The sequence below is a fragment of the Neopelma chrysocephalum genome, unplaced genomic scaffold (assembly GCF_003984885.1).
Source record: "Neopelma chrysocephalum unplaced genomic scaffold, ASM398488v2 Primary Assembly neopelma1_66, whole genome shotgun sequence".
NCBI lineage: Eukaryota > Metazoa > Chordata > Aves > Passeriformes > Pipridae > Neopelma > Neopelma chrysocephalum.
Genome location: NW_020897725.1, coordinates 13625675 through 13648405, shown reverse-complemented (window position 1 = coordinate 13648405; position 22731 = coordinate 13625675). Strand labels below are relative to the sequence as shown.

General features: G+C 40.5%; 1 protein-coding gene across 10 annotated transcripts in view; it reads left to right on the top strand.

Annotated features, from left to right (window-relative positions):
• The first annotated feature begins 634 nt into the window (after positions 1–634).
• Positions 635–22731, top strand: part of TRAPPC9 (trafficking protein particle complex 9) — a 459142-nt gene continuing 437045 nt past the window's right edge. For 3 of the 10 annotated variants that reach the window (XM_027684417.1, XM_027684416.1, XM_027684418.1), the window contains exons 1-7: positions 635–691; positions 2365–2958; positions 11955–12100; positions 13762–13890; positions 18049–18075; positions 19297–19418; positions 21142–21267. In XM_027684417.1, the coding sequence (XP_027540218.1) occupies positions 2375–2958; positions 11955–12100; positions 13762–13890; positions 18049–18075; positions 19297–19418; positions 21142–21267 (1134 nt within the window). In that variant the 5' untranslated portion in view covers positions 635–691; positions 2365–2374. Of the gene's footprint in view, positions 753–772; positions 879–1109; positions 1128–2364; positions 2959–11954; positions 12101–13761; positions 13891–18048; positions 18076–19296; positions 19419–21141; positions 21268–22731 lie in introns of those variants that run through there. The other 7 variants (XM_027684408.1, XM_027684411.1, XM_027684409.1 and 4 more) reach the window with 7 other exon arrangements.

The window sequence follows — 22731 nt, the reverse complement described above, 5'->3', positions numbered from 1 at the left end:
CTCAGGGGGATCTCATTCTCTACAACTACCTTAAAGAAGGTTATAGTGAGGTAGGGGCTGGTGCCTTCTGCCGTGACAGGACAAAAGGATATAGCCTTAAGGTGAGACAAGAGAGATTGGGATTAGATAATAGAAATTTTTTTTTTCACTGTTAGTGTGGTCAGGCATTGGAATAGGTTGCCCAGGGAGGTGGCGGAGTTACCATCCCTGGACGCGCTTAAAAGGCGTCTGGATCTAGTGCTGTGTGATGGTTTTAGTGGTTTAGGGGTTACAGTGGCAGTGCTGGGTTGACAGATGATCTTAAAGGTCTCTTTCAACCTTGATGACTTTACGATTCTGTGACACCAGACCAATTTCGGGATTTGGGAATGCCAGGAAGGCTCACTTTCGGCCACTACTGCCAAAGCCCCTGAAGTTTTCATGGAGAGCCGGCTGAGATCCACCATCCAGGTGAATCAATCATTCGTTCACTCCTTTTAACGCATTCCTCTTGGAGGAACGCCTGATGCTCGCAGGCACAAGCGGATTCCCCGTGGAAGCGCCGGGAGATGAACCGCGGGCGGCGGCAGCAGCGGGCGAGATCCACTCTCCCCTCACGGCTCTCCCGCCATCGCCCCGCGCATGCGGGGCGGGAGCGGCCATTGCCGTCAGTTCCGGCGGCTGCGGGAGTGGGGCGGCTCCTGCCCTGGCTGTGAGTGCCCCTTTTCGGCTGTGAGAGCCCCTGTCCCGGCTGTGAGATCCCCTTCCCAGCTGTGAGTGCCCCTTTCCCAGCTGTGAGTGCCCCTTTCCCAGCTGTGAGTGCCCCTTTCCCGGCTGTGAGTGCCCCTGTCCCGGCTGTGAGAGCCCCTGTCCCGGCTGTGAGAGCCCCTGCCCCGTCTGTGAGAGCTCCTTCCTGGCTGTGAGTGCCCCTGTCCCGGCTGTGAGTGCCCCTGTGCTGGCTGTGAGTGCCCCTGTGCTGGCTGTGAGTGCCCCTGTCCCGGCTGTGAGTGCCCCTGCCCCGGCTGTGAGAGCTCCTTCCTGGCTGTGAGAGCCCCTGCCCCGGCTGTGAGAGCTCCTTCCTGGCTGTGTGTGCCCCTGTCCCGGCTGTGAGTGCCCCTGTCCCGGCTGTGAGTGCCCCTGTCCCGGCTGTGAGCGCCCCTGTCCCGGCTGTAAGTGCCCCTGTCCCGGCTGAGTGCCCCTTCCCCGGCTGTGACTGCCCCTGCCTCGGCTATGAGTGCCCCTTCCCGGCTGTGAGAGCCCCTTCCCGGCTGTGAGAGCCCTTTCCCGGTCACCACCGACAGCCGCGTTCCCCCGTCCCAGAGCAGCTCCCTTGCTCCTCTCGCTGCCCCTCAGCCCCTTCCCGGCGGGGCTGCGCTTGGCTCTTCTGCGGTTCATTTATTTTCCCTGCTGAACTTCGCCGGCCCAGCGCGGGATCTGCCCCGGGGAGAGGGAAAGGGGGGAGCTCCCACCTTCCCTCAGTGTCCGCCCGGTTGGGAACCGTGTGGACGGGGCTGTTCCCTGGTAACAGGTTTGCTCCCCTGGGAAGGAGGCTGCTGGGCAGACCCCGGGCACTACGGTGGGAGAGGGATAGTGACAGTCCAAAGCCGGGCTGTGTTGTTGTTGTTTTTTTTTGTTGTTGTTTTTTTTTCTGTTTGTTTTTGTGGAGGTTTCGTTGCTTTTTCTGTGTTTTTGGTCCCGTGTACGTTTTAGAGGATGCTTTGGAGGTGAAGTTGACCACAGGGATCTGTGCGGTCCAGGAGGTCTCAGAGATGTGAGGGCTCAGCGATGCATGTCTTCGTTTAAGACCCAGCTGCAGTCAGAGAGCTCAGGGGAGAAGGAATTCTAAATACTTAAATATAGAAGTAGAAAACATTGCCTGGTCCTTCCCTTCATGTGTTTTGAGAAAGCAGACTTCACTTTTTCTCAAAAATAAGTGTTCTGGTCCTGATTTTCCTCTCCCTGGCCGTGTGCAAGCACTGACAGCCGTGTAAAGTTGGGTCATTCCTGTTTGGTGTCTGTTTACATCTCACCCCACACAATTTTCCATATTTCCCCAAAGAAATGGGACTGGAGAGCCTGAGTCTGACAGGATCCTCTGAGGTGGTGGTTCTGCTCTCTGCTTGTGGTGGAGACTCTGCTGCCCTGTGTGTGAGCTGTCTTGTGTAGCTGCACAGGGAGCAAGATTGAGTCAGAAAAACGTAATTTACAGATTTTTGTTGGCTGCATGGTTGAAGATTTAGTAAAGTGATGGCGCAAATATTAGTGTTGTAGCACATATATTCAGGATGCAGAAATGTTTAGCATCAAAGTCCTGGTTCGCTTCAGCAGCCCCGTGTACTCTGAATGTTAAAAAATAATATACGTTTTTCTTTTACTGGCCTGCAGTTGGTGCAAAATGAGTGTTCCTGACTACATGCAGTGTGCTGAGGATCATCAGACCCTCCTGGTCGTGGTTCAGCCCATTGGCATTGTCCCTGAGGAGAGCTTTTTCAGGATCTACAAGCGGATTTCAGCTGTGAGCCAAGTCAACGTGCGCGACTCGCAGCGCGTGCTGTACATCCGCTACAGGCACCACTATCCCCCGGAGAACAACGAGTGGGGGGATTTCCAGACACACCGCAAAGTCGTGGGGCTGATCACTATTACAGACTGCTCTTCTGCCAAGGAATGGCCTCAGACTTTTGAAAAATTCCATCTTCACAAGGAAATGTATGGTTCTACCCTCTATGATTCCCGGCTCTTTGTCTTTGGGCTTCAAGGAGAGATTGCGGAGCAGCCCCGCACGGATGTGGCGTTTTATCCCAGTTATGATGAATGTGAGACTGTGGAGAAGAGAATTGAAGATTTTATTGAGTCCCTCTTCATAGTGTTGGAGTCGAAGCGGCTTGACAGAGCCACTGATAAGTCTGGAGACAAGATCCCGCTCCTCTGTGTTCCTTTTGAGAAGAAGGATTTTGTAGGTCTGGACACTGATAGTAGGTAAGCAGCTACTTTTGTCAGCTTGCAGGTCTTTGAAAAAAACCACCTGTGGCACTTGCCAGCCTTCAGGATAAGCCTCTTAGAAAGGACAGAGTGCACCTTGTTACAACAGAGGTTGTGCCCAGATCTTACTGTGTCTGTCTGCTGTAGTTTAAGAGAATTTAATTTGTGGTCTCACCATATAGGATGTTCTGAGCTTGTTTTATATATATATTTAATTCATGAGGCTAATCAAATAGTAGGAAGAAGTCACAGGAACAGGTTGACAGATTCTGCTCTAATGAGACCTTTTGGTGGAAAGGAATCATTAATAGATATACAGTATTAATAAAAAAACTCATCAATGAAAATAATTTTTTATTATGTTGGGTAGTATTTTACTAATCCTACTTATTGTATTTTTTTCCCCTAAGCCTCTGTCTACTTTTTCGTCCTATGAAACAGTGGCTGTTTATTCCGGTGACTAAATCCAGCATCTTTCCCTGTCTTTCTTTTTTATTTATTGAATTATTTGTTATTCTTGACCTGTCTTGTTTTGCTACTTGTTTGCTACAACTTTCTCTTTGGTTTTGTGTATGTTAAGAGTTTTGTTTTGTTCCCCCCCCAACATCTTTCCTTCCTCATTTGCATTCTCAGATTTTAGTGTTAAAATGTTCTTGTGCAAGGGATTAGTAATTCTGGTTAACCAGCTACAGGCAGTGCAAAATCTGTTTGATTCGCCTGTTTGCAGTCAAATGCAAAGGATGGAAGCAGCAACCACATTTGTCCTGGCAAGGACAGAGGTGTGGAATCCCTATCAAAATACAAAGTGTGTATGGGAATAGTATTGTTCATCTCTGTCTTGTACTACGAGGGATGCCAGCAGTGGTTGTTACTGTGTGTAGAAAGCAGGGTTTTCCAGAGCTGTCCAGGTTTGTGAAGGCTTTGGATCACATTAATCAGCTCTGCCTACATAGTTAGTCCTGGCCTTGGAAACTGGAAGAAAGCATTTCAAGTTTCTAATTAGTTTGAAGCCCTCTGTTATATTATCTCTGGTTGCCTGAAGTACCTCTGTGACCTGCTCCTGCTCCTCTTGGTGAGAAGTTGAGCTGGGTCTGACCTGCTACCCAGTATTATCCCTTGGATTGTCCATGCACCATTCAGTTTTCATTATCAGTATAAATTATTATGTTACTGGTTTTTGTATGTGGGTGATAAAGTTTTGTAGAGTAGTCAAGCCCTTTTAGAATCTTGACTTTAATTACTCAGTTTGAATGAATTTTTGTTGAATGTAATCAAAATTTCCTGTTCCAGTTAGCTGAGAAAATGACATTTTTTTGGCCAAGAATCTCCAAATCGAAATGAATTATGCTGTTCAGTTGTGTCTTTAAGTACTGTATTTTGGAAATCAGTTTCTTAGATAAGTGGCTTATTTCTGAGCAGTGGCTGTGCTGTAGCTTGTGGGTAAACTTTTCCTGTGAAGTTCTGAACTGGTGAGGAGCTCGAGTGACAGCAGTGTGTGTATCCACATATATCCAAGGAGATATTTTATGCTGTTGCACTGAGTTCAAACAGATGCAGTGTGATGCTTCAGTTCTTTGCAGACTGGAAGATGTGTGACCCTGGCTGTGTAAACATATGGGTTTATCCAGAGTTAATCACTGGTTCAGCTCTGCACACACCCTCGCTGGGAGATTTGAATACCAAACAGTTTTTCAGTAACTCTGGATCAATGGATACACTTGAAATGTTTGCTGCACTGCCCAAAGAAAGGGTGTTAAATGTTCTAATCGTTCAGTTCAATAGTAAGAAAGTTCTTCAGCTTTATTGTGCTGTGGAGTTAGTACTTCTGATTGTTTGACAATTTAGGATTTATACATGAATAACATGGGCAAGCTAAATGAAAATGTATTTATAGCTTCTCTGCACAGGAACCTTTGTAGGCACCTTCATGTAACCTGCTGCATCTCTGCCTCTGTGTTCTAAAGCAGAAACTCAGGTCCCTGGAATAGGGTTGAACTAACATCAGTTTATTGAACTAACATCAGTTTATTAAACTAACTTAGATTTTCAAGCATTAGTCTTTGGATATGAACTGGTGGTATATACCATTTTACTACTTGAGGGTTTTTTGTTGCTTGCATTTTGTTCCTTGGGTTGCAATAACAGGGTTTTGTTGTAGCGTGTTCCCTTCTGCAGTGACATATTCCCTAATTTAGGGAGAGCACTGCATTAGTCACACCAGGGAGATGCAGGGCTGGGAAGGACCTTGTCAATGGAGACTAGTTTCTGTTTTTGCAAGATATGATGTATAATTCTGTTCAGGGAGGGCTAAAGGTTGTCTGAATGCCAGAAGTGGGTATGAGAACATCTCATAGAAGAACTTTTGCCACTTTGTTGGTTTTGAGTCTGTCAGTGTAATGAGTTAAAGGAATGAATTAAAAAAAGGATATTATTGAGATATTGAGATGAATGAAACAGCTTTTTCTAGAATAGGTGAAAAATTCTAAAGGGTTAAAGGCAAAGGATGCCCCCTTGATCTTATTTATATACCTTCTGTCCATTTTAATTTTTTTAAAATATCCTGACCTCTCAGTCAGTGTGCAACCAATTAGTTAAAAAGCACAAATTTCTATATGAAATAGATGGAAGAGAAGGCACTGTCTGTGCTTAGATAGGAGAGTATATGTCTCTCTTGCTGTAGTTGTAGATATCTACTTAGGCTAAATAAGCCCAAGTAGTAGTAGTATCTTTTCCTGTAATTTCTAAAAGTGAAGTTAAATTTCAGTGTGTATCAAAGTCTTAATAAATGTGGAGTGAAGCTGTTACCGGGAGCTGTTGCACTGGGTTGGTACATCAGGTGAAAATATGTTAAGAAGTTACATGGGACATAGTAATTCTGATCATGTGAGTTACAGACTAATTAAAACTTCCAAACTTTGTTGAAACTTTTCTCCATAAAATATTGAGGTTAATACTTATATGATGATCAGGACTATGTGTATAGACCTGATCTCTCTCACCCAGTTAGTGAGGCTTTCACTACCTTGGTTACATAATAATTGCAGCAGGAGTGGCTTCTTTTAAGATGCAAAGTTCATGAATCAGGAAGATGGATGGATTATTATTCTGCATTTCTCATAAAATGACTCTTAAAAAAGTGAGGATGATCTTTGTCTTTTGCAAGTTGCTTGTTTAAGGAGCAGAAGAGACCCATTCCCAGAACTGGTACTGAGATGACAGTTTACACAAACTCACTGTATTATGTGTGTAGAAGAATTTTTTTGGGTGACAGGAAACTTCATATATGAAAAATAGTGGCATTAAGTCTTAAAAACTTAGGAAGAAAGATTGCTCTGTTAAACAGAAGTTGTAGGACAGGGAGTCTGATCTTGATTTAATTCCTAGAGCACAACCAAGAGGTGATCTTGGCAAATCTGTTGATTTTTCTCTGTTTATCAGCTGTAAAATATGGGTAAAATATCACAGGGATGCTGAGAGAATTGGAAAAGTTTTTGAAATTAGTTGCACTTGATAGTTATTTTTAGAGGCCAGGAAACTGATGGAAAAGTCTAGAAATGCATGTTCTCATGATGACACAAAGGTCCTACAAACTGGAAACTAGAAAACATACTTACCAGAGATACCATTTTTTAAGCTTTCTGTTTTATTTCTGTTTTCAGCTAAAAAATTAAACATACTTGTGTATGATTATGAATCTACTTGGTTAAGCTCATTTTAAAGCCGTTACATCAGTTTGTGTCTTAGGTTGTCTCTGTTTTAATACTGGGATCCATTTAATGAGGCACCACTCGGTCCTGTGGAGTGGAGAGACCATAGGGCTGTTTATAGATTCTCTACACAGTGTCGTAGAGGCTTTGTTCACTGATTTATCAGAGTTGATGATCTCAGTATGTGTATGTGGCTGTTAATTTTCCTTCTGTTCTCTGTCTTTCTAATTTTTGTTTTGTTCCTTTCTTTTTTTTTCCTTCCCCTCTTCTCTCATACTGCCCTGTGAGTTTGTTGTTGGGTCTAAAAAGGTAGGCTGTGATTGTGTATATTTGAAAATAGTTAGCTTTCTTCCATGTCCTGCCTCCTCACTCCACCTTCATTGCATACTTTAGTGTTGCTTTTTGTATTTATTTTTCAGTACACACAAAAATAATTGCTGCTGGAGCCTCACTACTGCAGTTGCCCCCTTTTGGCGCATTTGGCAATTATATTTGGTACCAATGCTGAATTTTTTTGTAGGACACCCATAGTTTGCTTAGGCGGCTGCTGGCCTCTGGAATTTGCTTTCTTTTTTAAACTCCAAAGCCATGAAGCTCTTGCTGCCTGTGTTTGGTTTCCAAATCCAAAAGTTCTGGCAGTCGATCCAATGCCGTAGCTGTGTCTTTCAAGTCTGGATAATGTTATGATTGGTGATTCCTAGAGCTCTGCATGCTAATTGGAATTAGTAGACCTTGATGGAAGTTTTTGTTGAAGCATTTTGCATGAGAATACTTTCGAAAATTCATTTTGCATGTTTCTTGTTTGTAAGTTGAGCCAAATTTTGGGGGTCCAGAAAGTCTTTCAAACCTGTTGCTGGCTGTAAATAAATTCTGCCTTGAAATATAGTATTGTTGCTCTGAATTTTCCTTAGCATTATCCTGGGATCCTGGAAAAGAGCTGGGGATGGAGGATTAAAGCACATTTCCTCTATAGCAAATGAGGCAGAAATGGAGATGGGATGGGGTTGTGCTTTGTGGTTCCTGGAGCAGGTTTGTTGTCCTCCAGTTTGAAGTAGCAGCAGTGGTCACTTGGTGATGATTGTGGTTATTATTCTGAATATAAAGAGTGTGTTTGGTACCAAATTAACACATCTAAAATTGGAGAATAAGATTATAAACTAGTTATGTAGTCAACTGTATGTTTTCATGGGGTGAGGAACTTCTGAAGAGGAGTTTGGATGGCTGAGACTATGGAGTGTGCCATGGGTGATCCTGCATTATGTGGCACTGCCTTCCTTGGGGATATTTCTGAGTGCATCACACTCAGGAAGGGGTTTGTGGTCTTTGAAATGTAATGTATAAAATGAACTTCTGCAGGAAAAATAAATAGAAACAGCTTTAGTAGGGCATGACAGGGAACTGGCCTAGAAAAAGGTTGCCATTTTATCCTAGAGGAAGTAGCTGTTAATTTACATGGACTTCCTGTCCTCAAGCAGATTAGGATTGAACAGTAGAGAACCAAAATATTTAAACAGTGTTTTAATAAAAAATAGAAGATAACTGTAAGCTTCTCACTCAGCTTTGTGACCAGGTTCTTCAGGTAAAGCTGTGAAGCAAAACTAGCTAGGTATTAAAATGGATAATCATCATTTTACGCTGATGTATTTATGCATGTCTGATTTTTTCCCATTAAATTTGCACCCCAGTATGCACTGAAGAAACAATGAGTCACTTGGACAGGCTTTTAAGGACCCAATGTTGTAGATACTGGAATTTTTAAAAAAGAGGCTTCCCAAATATGAAGTAAATTAAGTTTTGCTGTCTGTGCAGAGTGGGTTTGATTTCAATTAAATCTTTGCCATTTGTCTTTTTGGACATACTGGAAGTAGTTGAATTTATTATACTTAATTGTGAGTGACTAGTTAAGACACAGTTTATACATTTGTTTGGTGCAAACTTCCTCTATAATTAGTGAGAAAATACTTTCCAGGAGGATGGCAAAAGACTTGCAGGGATTGTAGGAGGTAGATCCTGTCTTGGCACCACCTTGAAGAGCCTAAAAATAGCTGGAGTGAATTCAGTCTTTGAATAATTAATAGTAAATTTCTTCATCACCAGGAATAAATTATCCGTTTACCTCTAAATAAAGAGAGTTTCTGAAAGAACAGTGTTGTGTATGAGCAATGTTTATTGATGTCTAGGTGATTAAAAACCTTCTAACTTTGCATATATTGACATCTGCATAAATCAGCAGCAGAATGAGGTTGGGAAGAGCTGTTGGTGAAGCAGTGGGATCGAAATGATTCCGGTATTGGGTTCTGATTTAGGAGTCAGACATCATCTCTTTCCCTTTGCTGTGTGACTCATGTTTATGAACTTAATCATATGCAATCTGGAAAATCTGGAAAAACACTTACAAACTACAGATTTGGGAGAATAAGAAATTTAATTTGTCCATAAACACACAGATTACTTGAAAGTGTAGAGACAGTCAACAGTGTAGTGTCAACATCTTTAAAAGGAATTATAGCTGTGTAAGGAAACAATGATTCTCCAATTCCACTGTCTATGTAAAAAAAGAGTTAAAAGCAATATATAACACTTGCAATCTTATTTTCATTCTGCAATGCAGAGATTAGGAAAACCTCATTTGTAAACAATTTATACTTTCCTGTACAATACTGGTTCAATATTACAAAGTAACTTTTTGAGGGAAGCATTTCTCTATAACCTGAAGCTCAGACTGAAATCCTAGTAAGATTTGGTGCCCTTCCATAGTTCATGCAGGGAGCTTTAGTCTTCACTTTAAATTTTCTTTACTTTTTTCCTTAAAAAGTTCTATAAAGTACATTCTTGTTGAAAAGTAAAGGATAAATATTGCAGTTTCTTGACACATCTGAAAGATAACTAGAGTGGTATTGAGCTTCATTTAATGTCAACATCTTCACATCAATTGTGAATATGATGTGATAGATCAGAAAAGTGGGAACAGTTATATGGGAGGTATCTGTAACTTTTTAGATGGAGAGAAGCAATAGGAGACATAGTTCTTGTCTCTTTTTGTAATTTCCAGATTTTCTTGTAAACAATAACGCTGGTTCTGAGTGCTTTTCTATTTAATTTTTATAAGGACATTGTATGTGCTCCTGTATATCTTCTCTTTTCAAATTTCTGTCCTCCATCCATATAAATCAGTTACTTTTCCTTTATCTCCTTGAAGAACTATTTTTTTTTTCAAACCAGCTGCAAAGAATAGGACATTATTTGGTGGCTGAAGAGATGCTTCTCTTTGGTGTAAACAACCCAAACCAAAGAGCTTTGAAAGCAAATAAACTAATAACATATAGTTGTTTTTATTATTACCATTTCTCGTAGCCTTAAAATCTAAAGGAGATAAATTAATATCCTTATTTCTGCCATTATATTTCATATGCTCAGTTCCCCTTATACTTTTTTTATTTCTACATTACAGAAATCACAAAGATGTTCTCTTCAGATGTGTTATGGAGATAATTTCAGATTATTTCAAGTCTTCTGGGAAGTTCTTTGCTGCAAAAAAACCCCAAAAAACAACATTACCCCAAACCTAATATCATTCCATAATCGTGACATTTCCTCTTGTATTTGAAGTCTCACTCCAGGGTATAAGAATTCAGCACCTGGAGAGTGGATGTTACCCCAGGGGTTTTTTGGGTTTCTCTTTTGTGTATAGTTGTTGAGTTCAAACATGCTGGGTAACCTTTTGGAAGATCACAAAATGATTTGGGTTGGAAGGGACCTTAAAGATCATCTCATTCCAACCCCCCTGCCATGGGCAGGGACACCTTCCACTAGAACAGGCTGCTCAGAGTCCCATCCAACCTGGCCTTGAACACTTCCAGGGATGGGGCATCCACAGCTTTTCTGGGCAACCTGTTCAACAACTATTCTGATGAACTTAATTGAAGAAGTATCGCTGCATCTGCTAAAAGTGTAGAACTATGACAGTCAATCCAAGATGGTTTTTATATTTTTAGAACCCCTTTTTAACCAGATTCTTTGGAGATACTTCAGGTATACAAAAAAAGAATGACATCTACAGCAATTCTTCTAATTAAATTTCATTTTAGGGTAGCTTTTATTTTAGTTTAAACCACTCAAAGAAATAAGATTTTATTTTTCCTTGTGTGATGTTTGGACAATGAACTTTCATGCCTCTCTCTATTCATGTACTTAGACATTGATAGAACAAAAGGATTGGAGTAATGTAGGTAGATGAATAAAATATTTAAGCTGATTTTTAATTTTGCCCTAAGAAAAGTTATGTAAGGTAGAGCAAGGACATTGTTATCAGGGTATATTTTTGCAGGAGAGAGAACAGGAGGATTGCTGATGGAGTTGTTCTGAACTGTCACTTAAATCATGAGGTGCTTTCCAAGTCCAGTGTGTCTTACTTTGCATCTGTTAAGTTTCTTTAGCTGGTAGTTACTTAAAAAAAATTGAATAATAAGGTTAGTGCCTTTATCACATGGGTTTGTGCCCAACTTGCCTTTTCAGTTGTACCAAGGTGTCTGTTTATTATTTTCAGTAGGACTTCATTGGCCTTGGCTGTTCATTTTGAGAGAACTTCACCATTTATTTTAATATGTTAAAAAAGAGCAGCGAGAGAAACCCAGTCAACTGTTGCTGAAGTGATTGTGGTGTTCCATGAATCATCCCTTTAGGAGAAGGTACTGAGAGCAGGGGAGGTTTGTGAGCCCTGAGCAGGTTCTGGGCCACCAGCACCTCCGGGCTGTGTGTGGAGAGGGCCCAGGCAGCCAGTCCCATCAGAGGAGAGCTGAAGGAAGAGTCATCTTAAATATCCTCAGAGCCCAAATGTGACAGATTCCATGGGAAACATCCAAGGAGTTATTCAAGAACAACTTCCTGGAAGCACAAGAAAATCCATTCCCTAGTGAAAGAAAGCAAAAAGGCAGAACAAAGACCACCAATGAGCTTTTGGGTGTACTTAAAAGGAAAAAAGCAGCAATCAGGCAGCCAAATACTCATTGTGGTTTACAAGAACCTGCTTTGGAGGTTTTTGGGGTGCGTGGCTCTAACTGCAGAAGTGCTGGGTAGCCAAATTGCACAATACCTTGCTTTTTTCCCAATGCAGCCTCAAATTGTTGGTAATTTTCCATATTATGCTGCTTAGAACTCATACTGGATATTTGCTCAGAGTAAATAAATGTTGATCTATGTTAAGGAGGAAAGAAAATGGACTTTAGGTTTTTCTTGCCTCCAGTAGGTGTTTCCTGCAGGTGACTGAGCTGTCCCTTTTCTTTGCAGGCACTATAAGAAGCGCTGCCAAGGCCGGATGCGGAAACATGTGGGTGACCTGTGTTTACAGGCTGGGATGTTACAGGATTCCCTGGTCCATTATCACATGGCAGTGGAACTGCTGCGCTCCGTGAACGACTTCCTGTGGCTTGGAGGTAGGATTAGTTGGTGGTAGTGAATCAATAATCAGTAATTGGTTGCTAAACCCAAAGTAGATCAAACTCTTTTCTGTAGTTTCCTTAAGTGTAGTGAAAAATGGGAATGATTCTGGTGAGCAGAATCTGAATATCAGGTGTGACTGAGAATTAAAGTGAAAAAAAAAATTGGTTAATAAGACCTGAGAAAGAAATGTGTTTGAGGAAACCTGCAACATAAAATGTGTTACTGTAGTAAAGCATGTACTTGAAAAAAATTGTATGTCTGACTTTTAATGATTCTTTTGAAAGTATTTGGGTTTTTTTCAGGGTGTACCCACTCCTGTGGACTGTAAGGAAAAGATTTTTGTCTTTACATCTACCAAAACCACAAGTGTTTAATTTCCACTGGCGTAACTTCCTTTCACATTAGGTCCTAGGATTCGCTTTTTTGCTCTGCCTTTCCTCTATTTCTTTTATTTCTTTCTTTCATTCCTACTTTTTATTATTTATTGGATATACAAATGATCTTTGAACACAATTTCTGCTTCTCAGTTTTATACCCTTTCAGGACAATTGCTGTCTCCTGTTCTGCTTTTAGCTTTCTCATTCTACTTGAAAATCCATTTATCTTCCCAGTGGCTCTGTGGGTTACATATTATGAAAACCTTAACACCTTTTGACCTTCCACTTCTTTCCTTCTGTGCTTCTATACTTCCACTGGACTTGCTTTGGGATGAGTTTCCTGTCAGCCCAGATCTCCAGCCTGGCAAGTTCTCTTTGCATTGGAGACCTGCCCTACTGTTTCCCCCAGTTTGGTATCACCCAGGGAATTTCTGGGAGTGCTCTGTGCCATCATCCAGGCAGTTAATGAAGACATGAGTATTGTCCCCCTGAGGGACACCACTAGTCATGGGCAGCCACTTGGCCTTTGTAGTGATCACAGTCCTTTGATCCTGGCTGTCCAGCCCATTTTCCACCTACTTTATAGGCCAGCTATCCAAATCTTACCAATTTGGCTATAAGAATTCTATGGGAGGCCGTGTCCAAAGATCCTTTGAAAGGCAAAATATACAACATCCACTGCTTTCCTTTGTCCACTGAGCAAATCATCTCATCCTAGGAGGCAGTGAGGTTGCCAAGGGCTTATTTTTCTTCATAAATCAGTGTGTGCTGTTCCCAGACACCTTCTTTCACTTCATGTACTTCCAGAAGGATTTCTGTGTAGCCTTTCAAGGGATTTGATGTTGATCTGCCTGTGCTGGTACTTCCTTCTTGAAGAAGATGGTATTTCCCTTTTCCCAGCCATTAGAAACCTCTCCCACTTGGCATGACCTGTTGGAGGTGATAACCTTGGCTAGCTCTGTTGGCATCAATGGATGCATCTTACCTGGTTTTGTGGATTTACATCCAATTGGATTAAGTGCTTTTAATGCCCATCTTCCTCTACTGTGACAAGTTCTTACTCCTACAGATCCTTCTAGTAGGACTGGGCACCTGGGAGGTCTGAAGGCGAACACGGAGGTGAAAAGGACATCGAGTATCTCAGGCTTTTCCATAGCCTTTGTCACTAGGTGTCCAATTTGAGCATATTTTATTTGTGTAAATAGACTTTACTACCTGATACTTCGCTTCCTGCAAGTATCCCTACTAATCTGTTGGCTTTTCCCTTCTCTCTCCAGCTGCTCTCGAGGGTTTGTGCTCAGCATCCGTCATCTATCACTACCCAGGTGGTACCGGGGGCAAAGTTGGATCTCGCAGGGCACAAGGAGGTTCCCTCTCTGCTGAGGCAGGAAACAGGCACAGGCCAGGTAAGGGTGGGATTTTGGTTTTATTCCATTTGCCACCACTGAACACCTGAAAACTTCCTCCCTGGTCCCTAACTCTGTAAAATCCCACCAATGACAGGATAAACTGGAGGAGGGGGTGGGAGGGGAGAATGGTATTTCTTTTTAAGATTTTTACATTAATGGCTTTTTTACTCTTTTGGTGTTAGTGTCAACACGTGCTTTGCATAGAGTTGCAAAGCTTTTGGTTTCTTCACCTGACTGTTAGTAGTGTCTGTTAGTTTGAATTTTGCTGGAGGAGATGCAGACAGTTTTCATCAAGATGATGTGGCAGAGCTGCATGTATTAAGAATAATTTAGGTACATTTATTCAGAATTTGTTCTGCTACTCGAAAGTCAAAGTTTAATAAATAGATTTGGTTAACTAAATACCAATAAACCAATATAATTTTTAAAATTTAGTATGCTTTTCCTGAACTCTTGAATTGCAAAAGAGGTGGCTGACGAGAAATGCAAGAGTGCTTTGTAATACAGTGAACCCCTCTATTTCTCCCTGTTTGTTCCGTAAACTTCCTTGCTCCCTCCTTTTCCTTATCTTTGGTTACACCCCATAAGAAGTCTTGTACAGTCCCAAGATGTTCTTTCCCTACAACAAGCCCCATTTCCCTGTAGGCAGTGACCCCCCCAGTCTGTCTGGAAGGGGATGCAGAGAGTGTTGGTGTAACTGAGCTTGATGGGCTTCATCTCTGGACATCTCTGTGACTCTGATTTGGTTCTTGGTCGCTGATCCTCTCTGCTCTTTTGTGCTTGTGCAGATGACCACATAACCTGACACTTCTCTCATGGAGTGAGGGCTCCTGAAAGTTTCTATGGCTTCCAAGAGAGCCTGATTGGGGTAGGGAAATTAAAATACAGTGATTATTGTAAACTACATGGGCCTTTGGACTAAGCCAGCACAGCTGCTTCTATGTATACACTCACCCAGTACTGAAACAAAGTTGGGCTTAAGTGCTGATGTTAAGTTCTCTTATGTGCAGTGTGACCAACATTAATTCCTTCATCTCAAAGAAGTAACCACCCATCTTTATTCTTCTAAAACTCACAATCTAGTAAACACTTGCTTTGTATTATCTTTATTACAAACTGTGTTTGTTGACACCAGATAATTGTGATAGTAAAATGACTTTATTTCAGGACAGAATACTAATTTTTTATATAATATCTAGTCATTAAAATCTGTGCATTTGGTCCCATGACCTGTGAGTGCATTTCATTTGGTCCCATGACCTATGAGTGCATTCTGTGTTGACTGTTAAATTATAATTACACACAGTTATTGACCTTTGTGAACTTTTCAGTGAGTATTTAACAGGAGGTGTTGCAATCTGTTTGTTTGTAATGGATACTCCTTTTTACCAAAGAAGGTAACATATAAGTCACAGATATCAGAATAGTTAAATAGAGTATGTATTTTGGGTATATTAATGCTGCTTCTCTCTATCAGTTTGCAAATTCAAAAAGTGCTGTTTGCAAACTTGTCAGTGTAGTTTCAGTTTCACATGATAAGATTTTTTAAAGGACTTTTGTGGGAAGAACAACTAATTGCAATTTTTTTGTCATCCCTTCCAGATAAAATGTTATTCCCTGGCCCATGATATTGTTCCCTAACTCTGTATGTGGTCTCTATGTTTTGAGGTCTGAACTGCTGAGCTAAATCTGCCCAAACAGCTGTTACTGTGATGTCTTTTCTTACAAAGCTTACTGAAAGTTTCTTTTCATTACCTTTCCTTGACTCTACAGTGCCTTTCATTTAAAATCTTTCCAAACTGCACCTTTGTTTTTAATTTATTTTGTTACAATTAATTTTGTGAGGACAGTGTTTAATCTGGGGAACAAATTCCAGTGTATCTTTCTGTAGGATAAGTCCAGAAATAAAAGGGGTTTCCAAATTCTGTGCAAATCAAGAAATGCCACACTTGGAACTGGCATTCATGGCTATTTCTGAGGCATGTAGATGTGAGTGTTACCTTTATTGCTTCCTGCTGTGCCTGGAATTGCACTCCTCCTTTTCCTGTAGTTCAGCCTTCACAAGATCAGGTTTTTGGTACTGCCTTTGTGCCCAGACCTGGCCAAGAGAAACATCTTTGTCTTGAATGACCTGTTATTTCCACCACTTGGCATCTTCAGGCTATAGCATAGGACCAGGCTGTTCAGAAAATGCTCTGGTGTCTGCTTTGTATAGAAACATCTTTGGAAAGAGCAGCTTTGTCTCTCTTTGTATAAGATAAAACACAGTGTTAAGAGGGCAGTGTTGAAGGGGTTTGGTTTTCTTGTTTTATTTTTTTCCCTCTTCCCTACTAAGGAAAATTGCAATATGTATTCTGGTGTATCCATCTGTTGCAATTTTTACCTGTCTGTAACCATCAGAATATTGTCAGTTTTTTGTTTGTGTGTCCTTCAGCTTCTTTTGAACCTGTCTTGGTGGGAATAGTTCATTCAGAAGAGAATTGGTTGATAACATGGTGTTCAAAGTGCTTGTCTGATGGAAAGGGATGTGGAATGTTTCCTGCTCCAAAGACAGGTTTCTTCCTTGGCCATTGCCACAGGCCCTTGGACTGCGGTTCCTGCTGACTGAAAAGGCAGGACATGGACCTGCTGGAGCGAGTCCAGAGGAGGCCACGAGGGTGGTTACAGGGCTGGAGCACCTCTGCCATGGAGAAAGGCTGGAGAAATGGGCTTGTTCAGCCTGGAGAAGAGAAGGAGGATCTGGGGAGAGCTTGTTGTGGCCTTTCAGTATAGAAAGGGGCTTATGAGAAAGGCAGAGAGACTTTTAAGCAGGGCCTGTAGTGACAGGACAAGGGGCAACAGTTTTAAACTCAAAGAGAGTAGATTTAGATTGGGCATGAGGAAGAAATACATTAGGATGAGGGTGGTGAGGCTCTGGAACAAGTTTCCCAGAGAAGCTGTGGATGCCTCATCCCCTGGCAGTGTTCAAGGCTGGGTTGGAGCAACCTGGGCTAGTGGAAGGTGTCCCTGCCCATGGCAGCGAGGTTGGAACTTGATGGTCTTTAAGGTTCCCTTCCAACCCAAACCATTCTACGATTCTGTGAAAAAGGAACTTTGATGTTTTAAAAGGATGTGACTGCTCATGTCCCTAAACCCTTTGGTTTGTATGGGACAGGTTTGGCCTGTGTCCCCCTTGAATTGTCTCTGGAGCCTTCAGTGCAAAGGGAGATTTTGAGTTGCTCAGTTCCTGCTGGCCAGGAGGACTGGCCATGGGCTGTCAGTTCTGTGATTTGTGTGTTGAACAAGCTGAGTTTAAGTTGCCTTATGCTGGGCTCACTGGCTGTTTTGGGTTTCTCCACTGGGTTTTATTTGTTAGAAGTCTTGATTTCTTAATTTTGTCACCTCACCTTCCCCTTTCCCAAATCAGAATTAGGACACCTGAGTGAAGTGTTGGAGTATCTTTTGGGTTTAAATCTAAATCTCTGCTTCACTAGTCTGGAGTCTGAGCAAATCAACTGAAGGGAGGACCTGTCTTGCTGATAAAACAATTGTTTTTGACTGCTTAATCTTTGGCATTAACAATTTTATTGCTATGTTTAACCAAAGTTTGGGGCAAAAAGGTGTTATATACACTAATCCAACTTTGCAATACTCTTGGCAGCTCTTTTACATGAATAGTCTGGCTTGTTGGGTTGGCATGACTCAGTTATTCAGAGTATTTGATGGAGGGAAATGAATGACAATTAAAAGGGATACAATTACTTGAAAATGTTATTCTAGACTATTTTGCAGATTAAATGAGCTTCCACAAAGAGATTTAAGTACTGTAGGTCCTGGTGTTAAAATATACTAAGTGCACTGTGATGGAAACTTGACAACTAAAACAGTGAAGAAAAAGGAAAAAATATATGGCTTTAAATTCTGAAAATTCTGAAATTCTTTTTAAGGTTCTTAGAATTCATTGCAAGTTTATGGGACTTTTACATTTATTTTTTGATGAGATTTAACATATGGTGACTACTGGAATTATAATTGGTAGTCCTTCAAAACATAAGTGATGATCTTGATAAATTTTATGATTTTGTTCAAGCCTGATGTTGTAAAACATTATAAGAACTTATTTTTGTTGGCTATATTTACGGCTGAAAAAAAAATCATTTTTGTTCCTCCTTTTAGGGGCACAAGAAGTTCTCATTGATCCAGGTACATTATTTTCCTGCATGTTTCCGAAGTATTTTCTTTTATTACGTGAATATGTTTTGTATTTGTGTAGATAGTTACTGCCACTTGCCAAAACTAGTAATGATCCTTGTTGCTTTAGTTTTTTTGGCTATAAATCTGGAGGAAGCAAAGAGATTGAAGGGTAAATGGCACAAAATAAATGATGTAGTTCCATGATTGTGCCCCTGTAAATTCCAGTCAACATTGTTACTTCCCATGAGTAGTGACAATTTATAAATTTTTTTTAACTGACAAACCTGACTGGTCTCATGTAGTGTCATGGTGCTCTTTCAGTCATCAAGGACATTTTTCGCTAGACTTCCATGAAAGCCCTGTTAATCTACAGATGTGCTTGGTACAATTTGTAAGGTTGATAAACATATAAAAAATTTGCCTTAGCATTTGAGCATGTAAAATAACATATTTCTAAATATATAGAGGGAGCAGAAAGTATCTTTAACAGTAGTTTTCAACTGTCTGCTGAGAGTTAGGGCCAGCTCTGAAACACAAGAGATTTTCTTGCCATCTTAGTAGAGAAACCTCCCAGAGAAATAAATTCCCATATAATCCTATAGATTAAGTAACACATAACAAGGTATTGAGCCTTGCCAAACCTTTGATGTATTTTCTCACTTATGTTAACTCTTCAATAAAATCAAATTCTAGAAATAAAATTTTCATGCTCTTTCTAATATCCCAGATTTCCTTGGCTTCTATTTCACATTCTTATCCCTTATGCATGTGAAGACTCTGTCTCTCACCTTCTTTCTTATAGATGAAAACCAATTTCTCACTGTTCTGTCTGAGCCTTTTCTCTTCGGTGTGCTTTAGAAATACAGCTTTAAAGTAGAACAAGGAATAGTTCAGAGATTGAAGTTGCATATTCAGATGTGGCCATAATCTAATTTTAGCTATCTGTTACTTTATTCATAGTCTAAACATTCATTTAAGTGCAAAAAATTATGGTGAAAGATTATTTTCTGTTTGTTGGCTCATGACTGAGTCCATTTTTCTTGTGTACTGTTTGAAATACCATAGTAAAACAGAACTAGTGTTTCTAGCCAGAGCCTGATTTCTTTTTAGGTAGGGCAGGTGTGCTCTGTGTACCCTTTGTCAAACCTACAGCATATCCTAGATTTGTTTTTAGGTATTCAGCACTTTGTAGAAGTCCTTGTGCTCATTCCTTACCCTGTTCTGTTCCAGGTGCTCTGACTTCCAACGGTATAAATGCAGATACCAGTGCAGAGATAGGACGTGCCAAGAACTGCCTGAGTCCTGAGGACATCATAGATAAATACAAAGAAGCCATTTCTTACTATGGCAAGGTAATCCTGCTTATTTTTAAGAGACTTCACTGAAATTCTTTTCAACAGTGGACTGCTGTGGCTTTGGTTTGGGAGGATCTTCTAAAGCATGTGCTGGGAACTTTGTAAAACAGTTTCCAGCTCAACTGGAGCAATTTTTAGGTTTTTGTGCAAATGCTCAGAGCCTGAGATGGTAAGAGAGCTTAATGTCTGCATTCATAATAGGAAAAGAAAAAGAATGATTTCATACTGTGACAGTAGTGGCTCAGTGTCCACATCAACATTAAAGATAAGTTTCATGTATTGCAGTGGAATTACTTATGCTTCAATCATTTTTAATTGCAGGTATTTCTCTTGTTAGATATACAGATTATCTTTAGACTAAGCTAGGTAAATATAATAGGCATTTCCGTGTTGGTTTTGGAGAGAGACTCTCCAAATGAAACAAGATCATTGTGCTCATGAGTTAATTTATGGTCTGGAGCAGTGAAAGGTGATAGTTTTGGGTATAGTGTCAGATAAATTGGAATCCATCAATAAAACAGTAATTCTCAAGGATGCATTCAGCTTGTTAATGTTACCTTAAGGTAACATACTCTTTCATCTAGAAAGAGTGTGATTTCTTTAGAAATATGAAATTATTGGACTTTGTTGGGCTTAGGGCAGGATATTTATATTTTGATTATAATAATATACATGATGTTCTCAGCAAGTAATAACTGTGCCTCACTGCAGCTTCACTTGCAAATACCAAAGAGGTTTTTTGTATTGGGACTGATATATGACTTCAAGACAAGCACAGTTACCTTCTGTCTGTTCAAGATCTACAGACAGAGCAACACCTTGCTCAATGCTGAGGAAGCAGCACTTTCTACATGTTTTTTTATGTTATCACTGAACTGAAGAAACTTTTGTAGCACCTTCTAAAATGGATTCAATCTCCAATGATTTGCTTCTGCTGATATAAATGCACAAGAGAGGAACCTGTAACTGCTTTGGTAGATTAACTCCTGCATTTTGTTAGGAGATTTTTTTCCCTCATTAGTTTTCAAACATGATAAATCGCTGAACAGAGTTTATCTGCAGCAGGAGATGGGCTGACTCACATGTCCAGTATCAGTGTTGTTTGAGGAAACAACGAGATCAGCTTGTTTGTCTAGAAAATTGCCTGTTTGTTGTCTGAGCTCAAACAGATCAATGCACGTTGTCTCCTGCCTTCCTTGAGCAAGCTAAATAACTAAACAGTCATTTACAGGAGGTGTTTTGTAAACTAGAACACCGAGAATGGTTTGTAATTCTCTTGTCATCAGTGAATCTGTTTCATTTTAAATAAAGAGAAAATTGATTCAGTAATAAAAATATTTTTGCTTACATACCTATTGCACTGTGAAAGTAGAATTTATTTGCAGGCACACTACCCACACCCACTATATATGAGCTTATCCAAAATGGTACTAATATTCCCAACTTTTCTCCTCATGTGAACTCTCAGAAGCTATGCAGTGTCTCAAAATAATAGAAGTGAGTGAAGAGCCTGAAAACGATTGTTTTGCATAATAACATTTCAGTTGACACCTTAATTTTCACTTGGGCATATGTTGATAATTTAACAGTGTAGTCATTAGCATTAAGGAATTGCTGGGTTTGGAAGATGTGACAGCTGATTTATATGCTGAGCAGAAATGCTTATAAAACCTAACAGGTGCAATCCTTCAATATTATTTTAATTTTCTCCCTCTCCAAGTACAAGAACGCTGGTGTGATTGAACTGGAAGCTTGTGTGAAGGCAGTGAGAGTCCTTGCAATACAGAAGAGGAGCATGGAAGCCTCTGAGTTTCTGCAAAATGCAGTTTATATCAACCTTCGTCAGGTTGGTGTGGAAAGTCCAGTTATTTTTCTCTTCTCGTTTTACAGACTATGCTGAAAGTTACTTAGATTCAGGAGACTGCAGTTTATTTTGTGTTTCACCACCCTCCTTCTCACTAGGACTTGACATCTGAGGATTTTTATGTCTGTGACTCTGGCTTAAAAGGTATTCAGAGTTCATCTGAAAACATGAGGACTTAGTTTGAGATTAAAGACTCTATTGGTTGTTGTCCATTGGAAAAAAAAAACATTGTTGTTCTCTTGTGATATTGTACCAGGGAAAAACAGCTTCTTGGGACTGGTCTGCAAGGGATCTTTTTAATTTTCTTGATTGCATCTCATTCAGTGAAACTATGAGCAAATCAGGAGTGGTTTGTTGCAGAGTGAGCTAAGGAGTCTGATTAGTTCTGTTAATCAATTGAATTTTTGTTGTGTAGTGCAAAGTCTTAATTAAGCCAAATCAGAAAGAAATTCAGGGAGAAAATCAGTATCCACAATTGTGGGAAAAGTGCTCAGCAGTACCACACAACAGGACTAACACTTGGTCAGTGTCTCAAGTTGGTGTCACTGGTTACAGAGAGACTGCAGTGGTTGTAGAACTAATAAAGAGCAGTTGGATTTCTCACTGGTTTTTGCTCATTACATCTTGGTAAGATGAGCAATTTTAAGTCCACACTATTGAGGTTATTAAACTGAGAAAGGGACAGCAAATTTATGAGGGAGGTAGAAACCTTTCTTTCATTTGCAGAGAATCCTTTCTCTGGAGTCAATTTTCTAACTCAACATAAATGAGAAATTAATTAATTGATAAGCTATCGTACAAATCATCAGTTTTCTTGCAGAGTACCTTAACTGCTGTAATCCTTGTAGTGCCAAGGGCCTTCTCTCTAATTCTGTAATCTGTCTTTTGCTGGCAGCTCTGCAACTTTTCTGTAAGCTGCTGGGGCAGTATTTTTCTCTTCTTGTCCTGGTGCTGTTATTCTCATGGCCTGCAAACTCCAATATTGTTGTTATGTTGTTTTTCTTCTGGAAGGAATTACTGCCATGGTGAGAATCCCCTGTTCTCCTCCCTGACACACTCACGTTGCAATGTCCACTTTATATTAGAGGAAAAAAAATAACACCTAGTGAAAAGCAAAGTATGTAAGTCACTTCAGTAGCTGAAAAGTATTGCCAGTAATACACAAAGACAAAGCTTGGCAGCAAGAAACACGTGCCCTGATCAAATCTTGCCAGTAAACCTTCTACCAGTACAACCTAAACCAGGACAGGCTGGGACCTCTGTGTGGCTGGGGAGCAACTTGGCTTTATTATGTGAAGTATGAGTAACATAATCTTTCCAGGGCTGGGGAATGTATCTTCCATAAAGAGAGGTATGAATGGAAATTATATTTACAGCTCTTCAAGATTTAGAGTATATAGCATGGAAGCAAATAGTAGTTATATTTATAATTTGGTCTAACTCAGA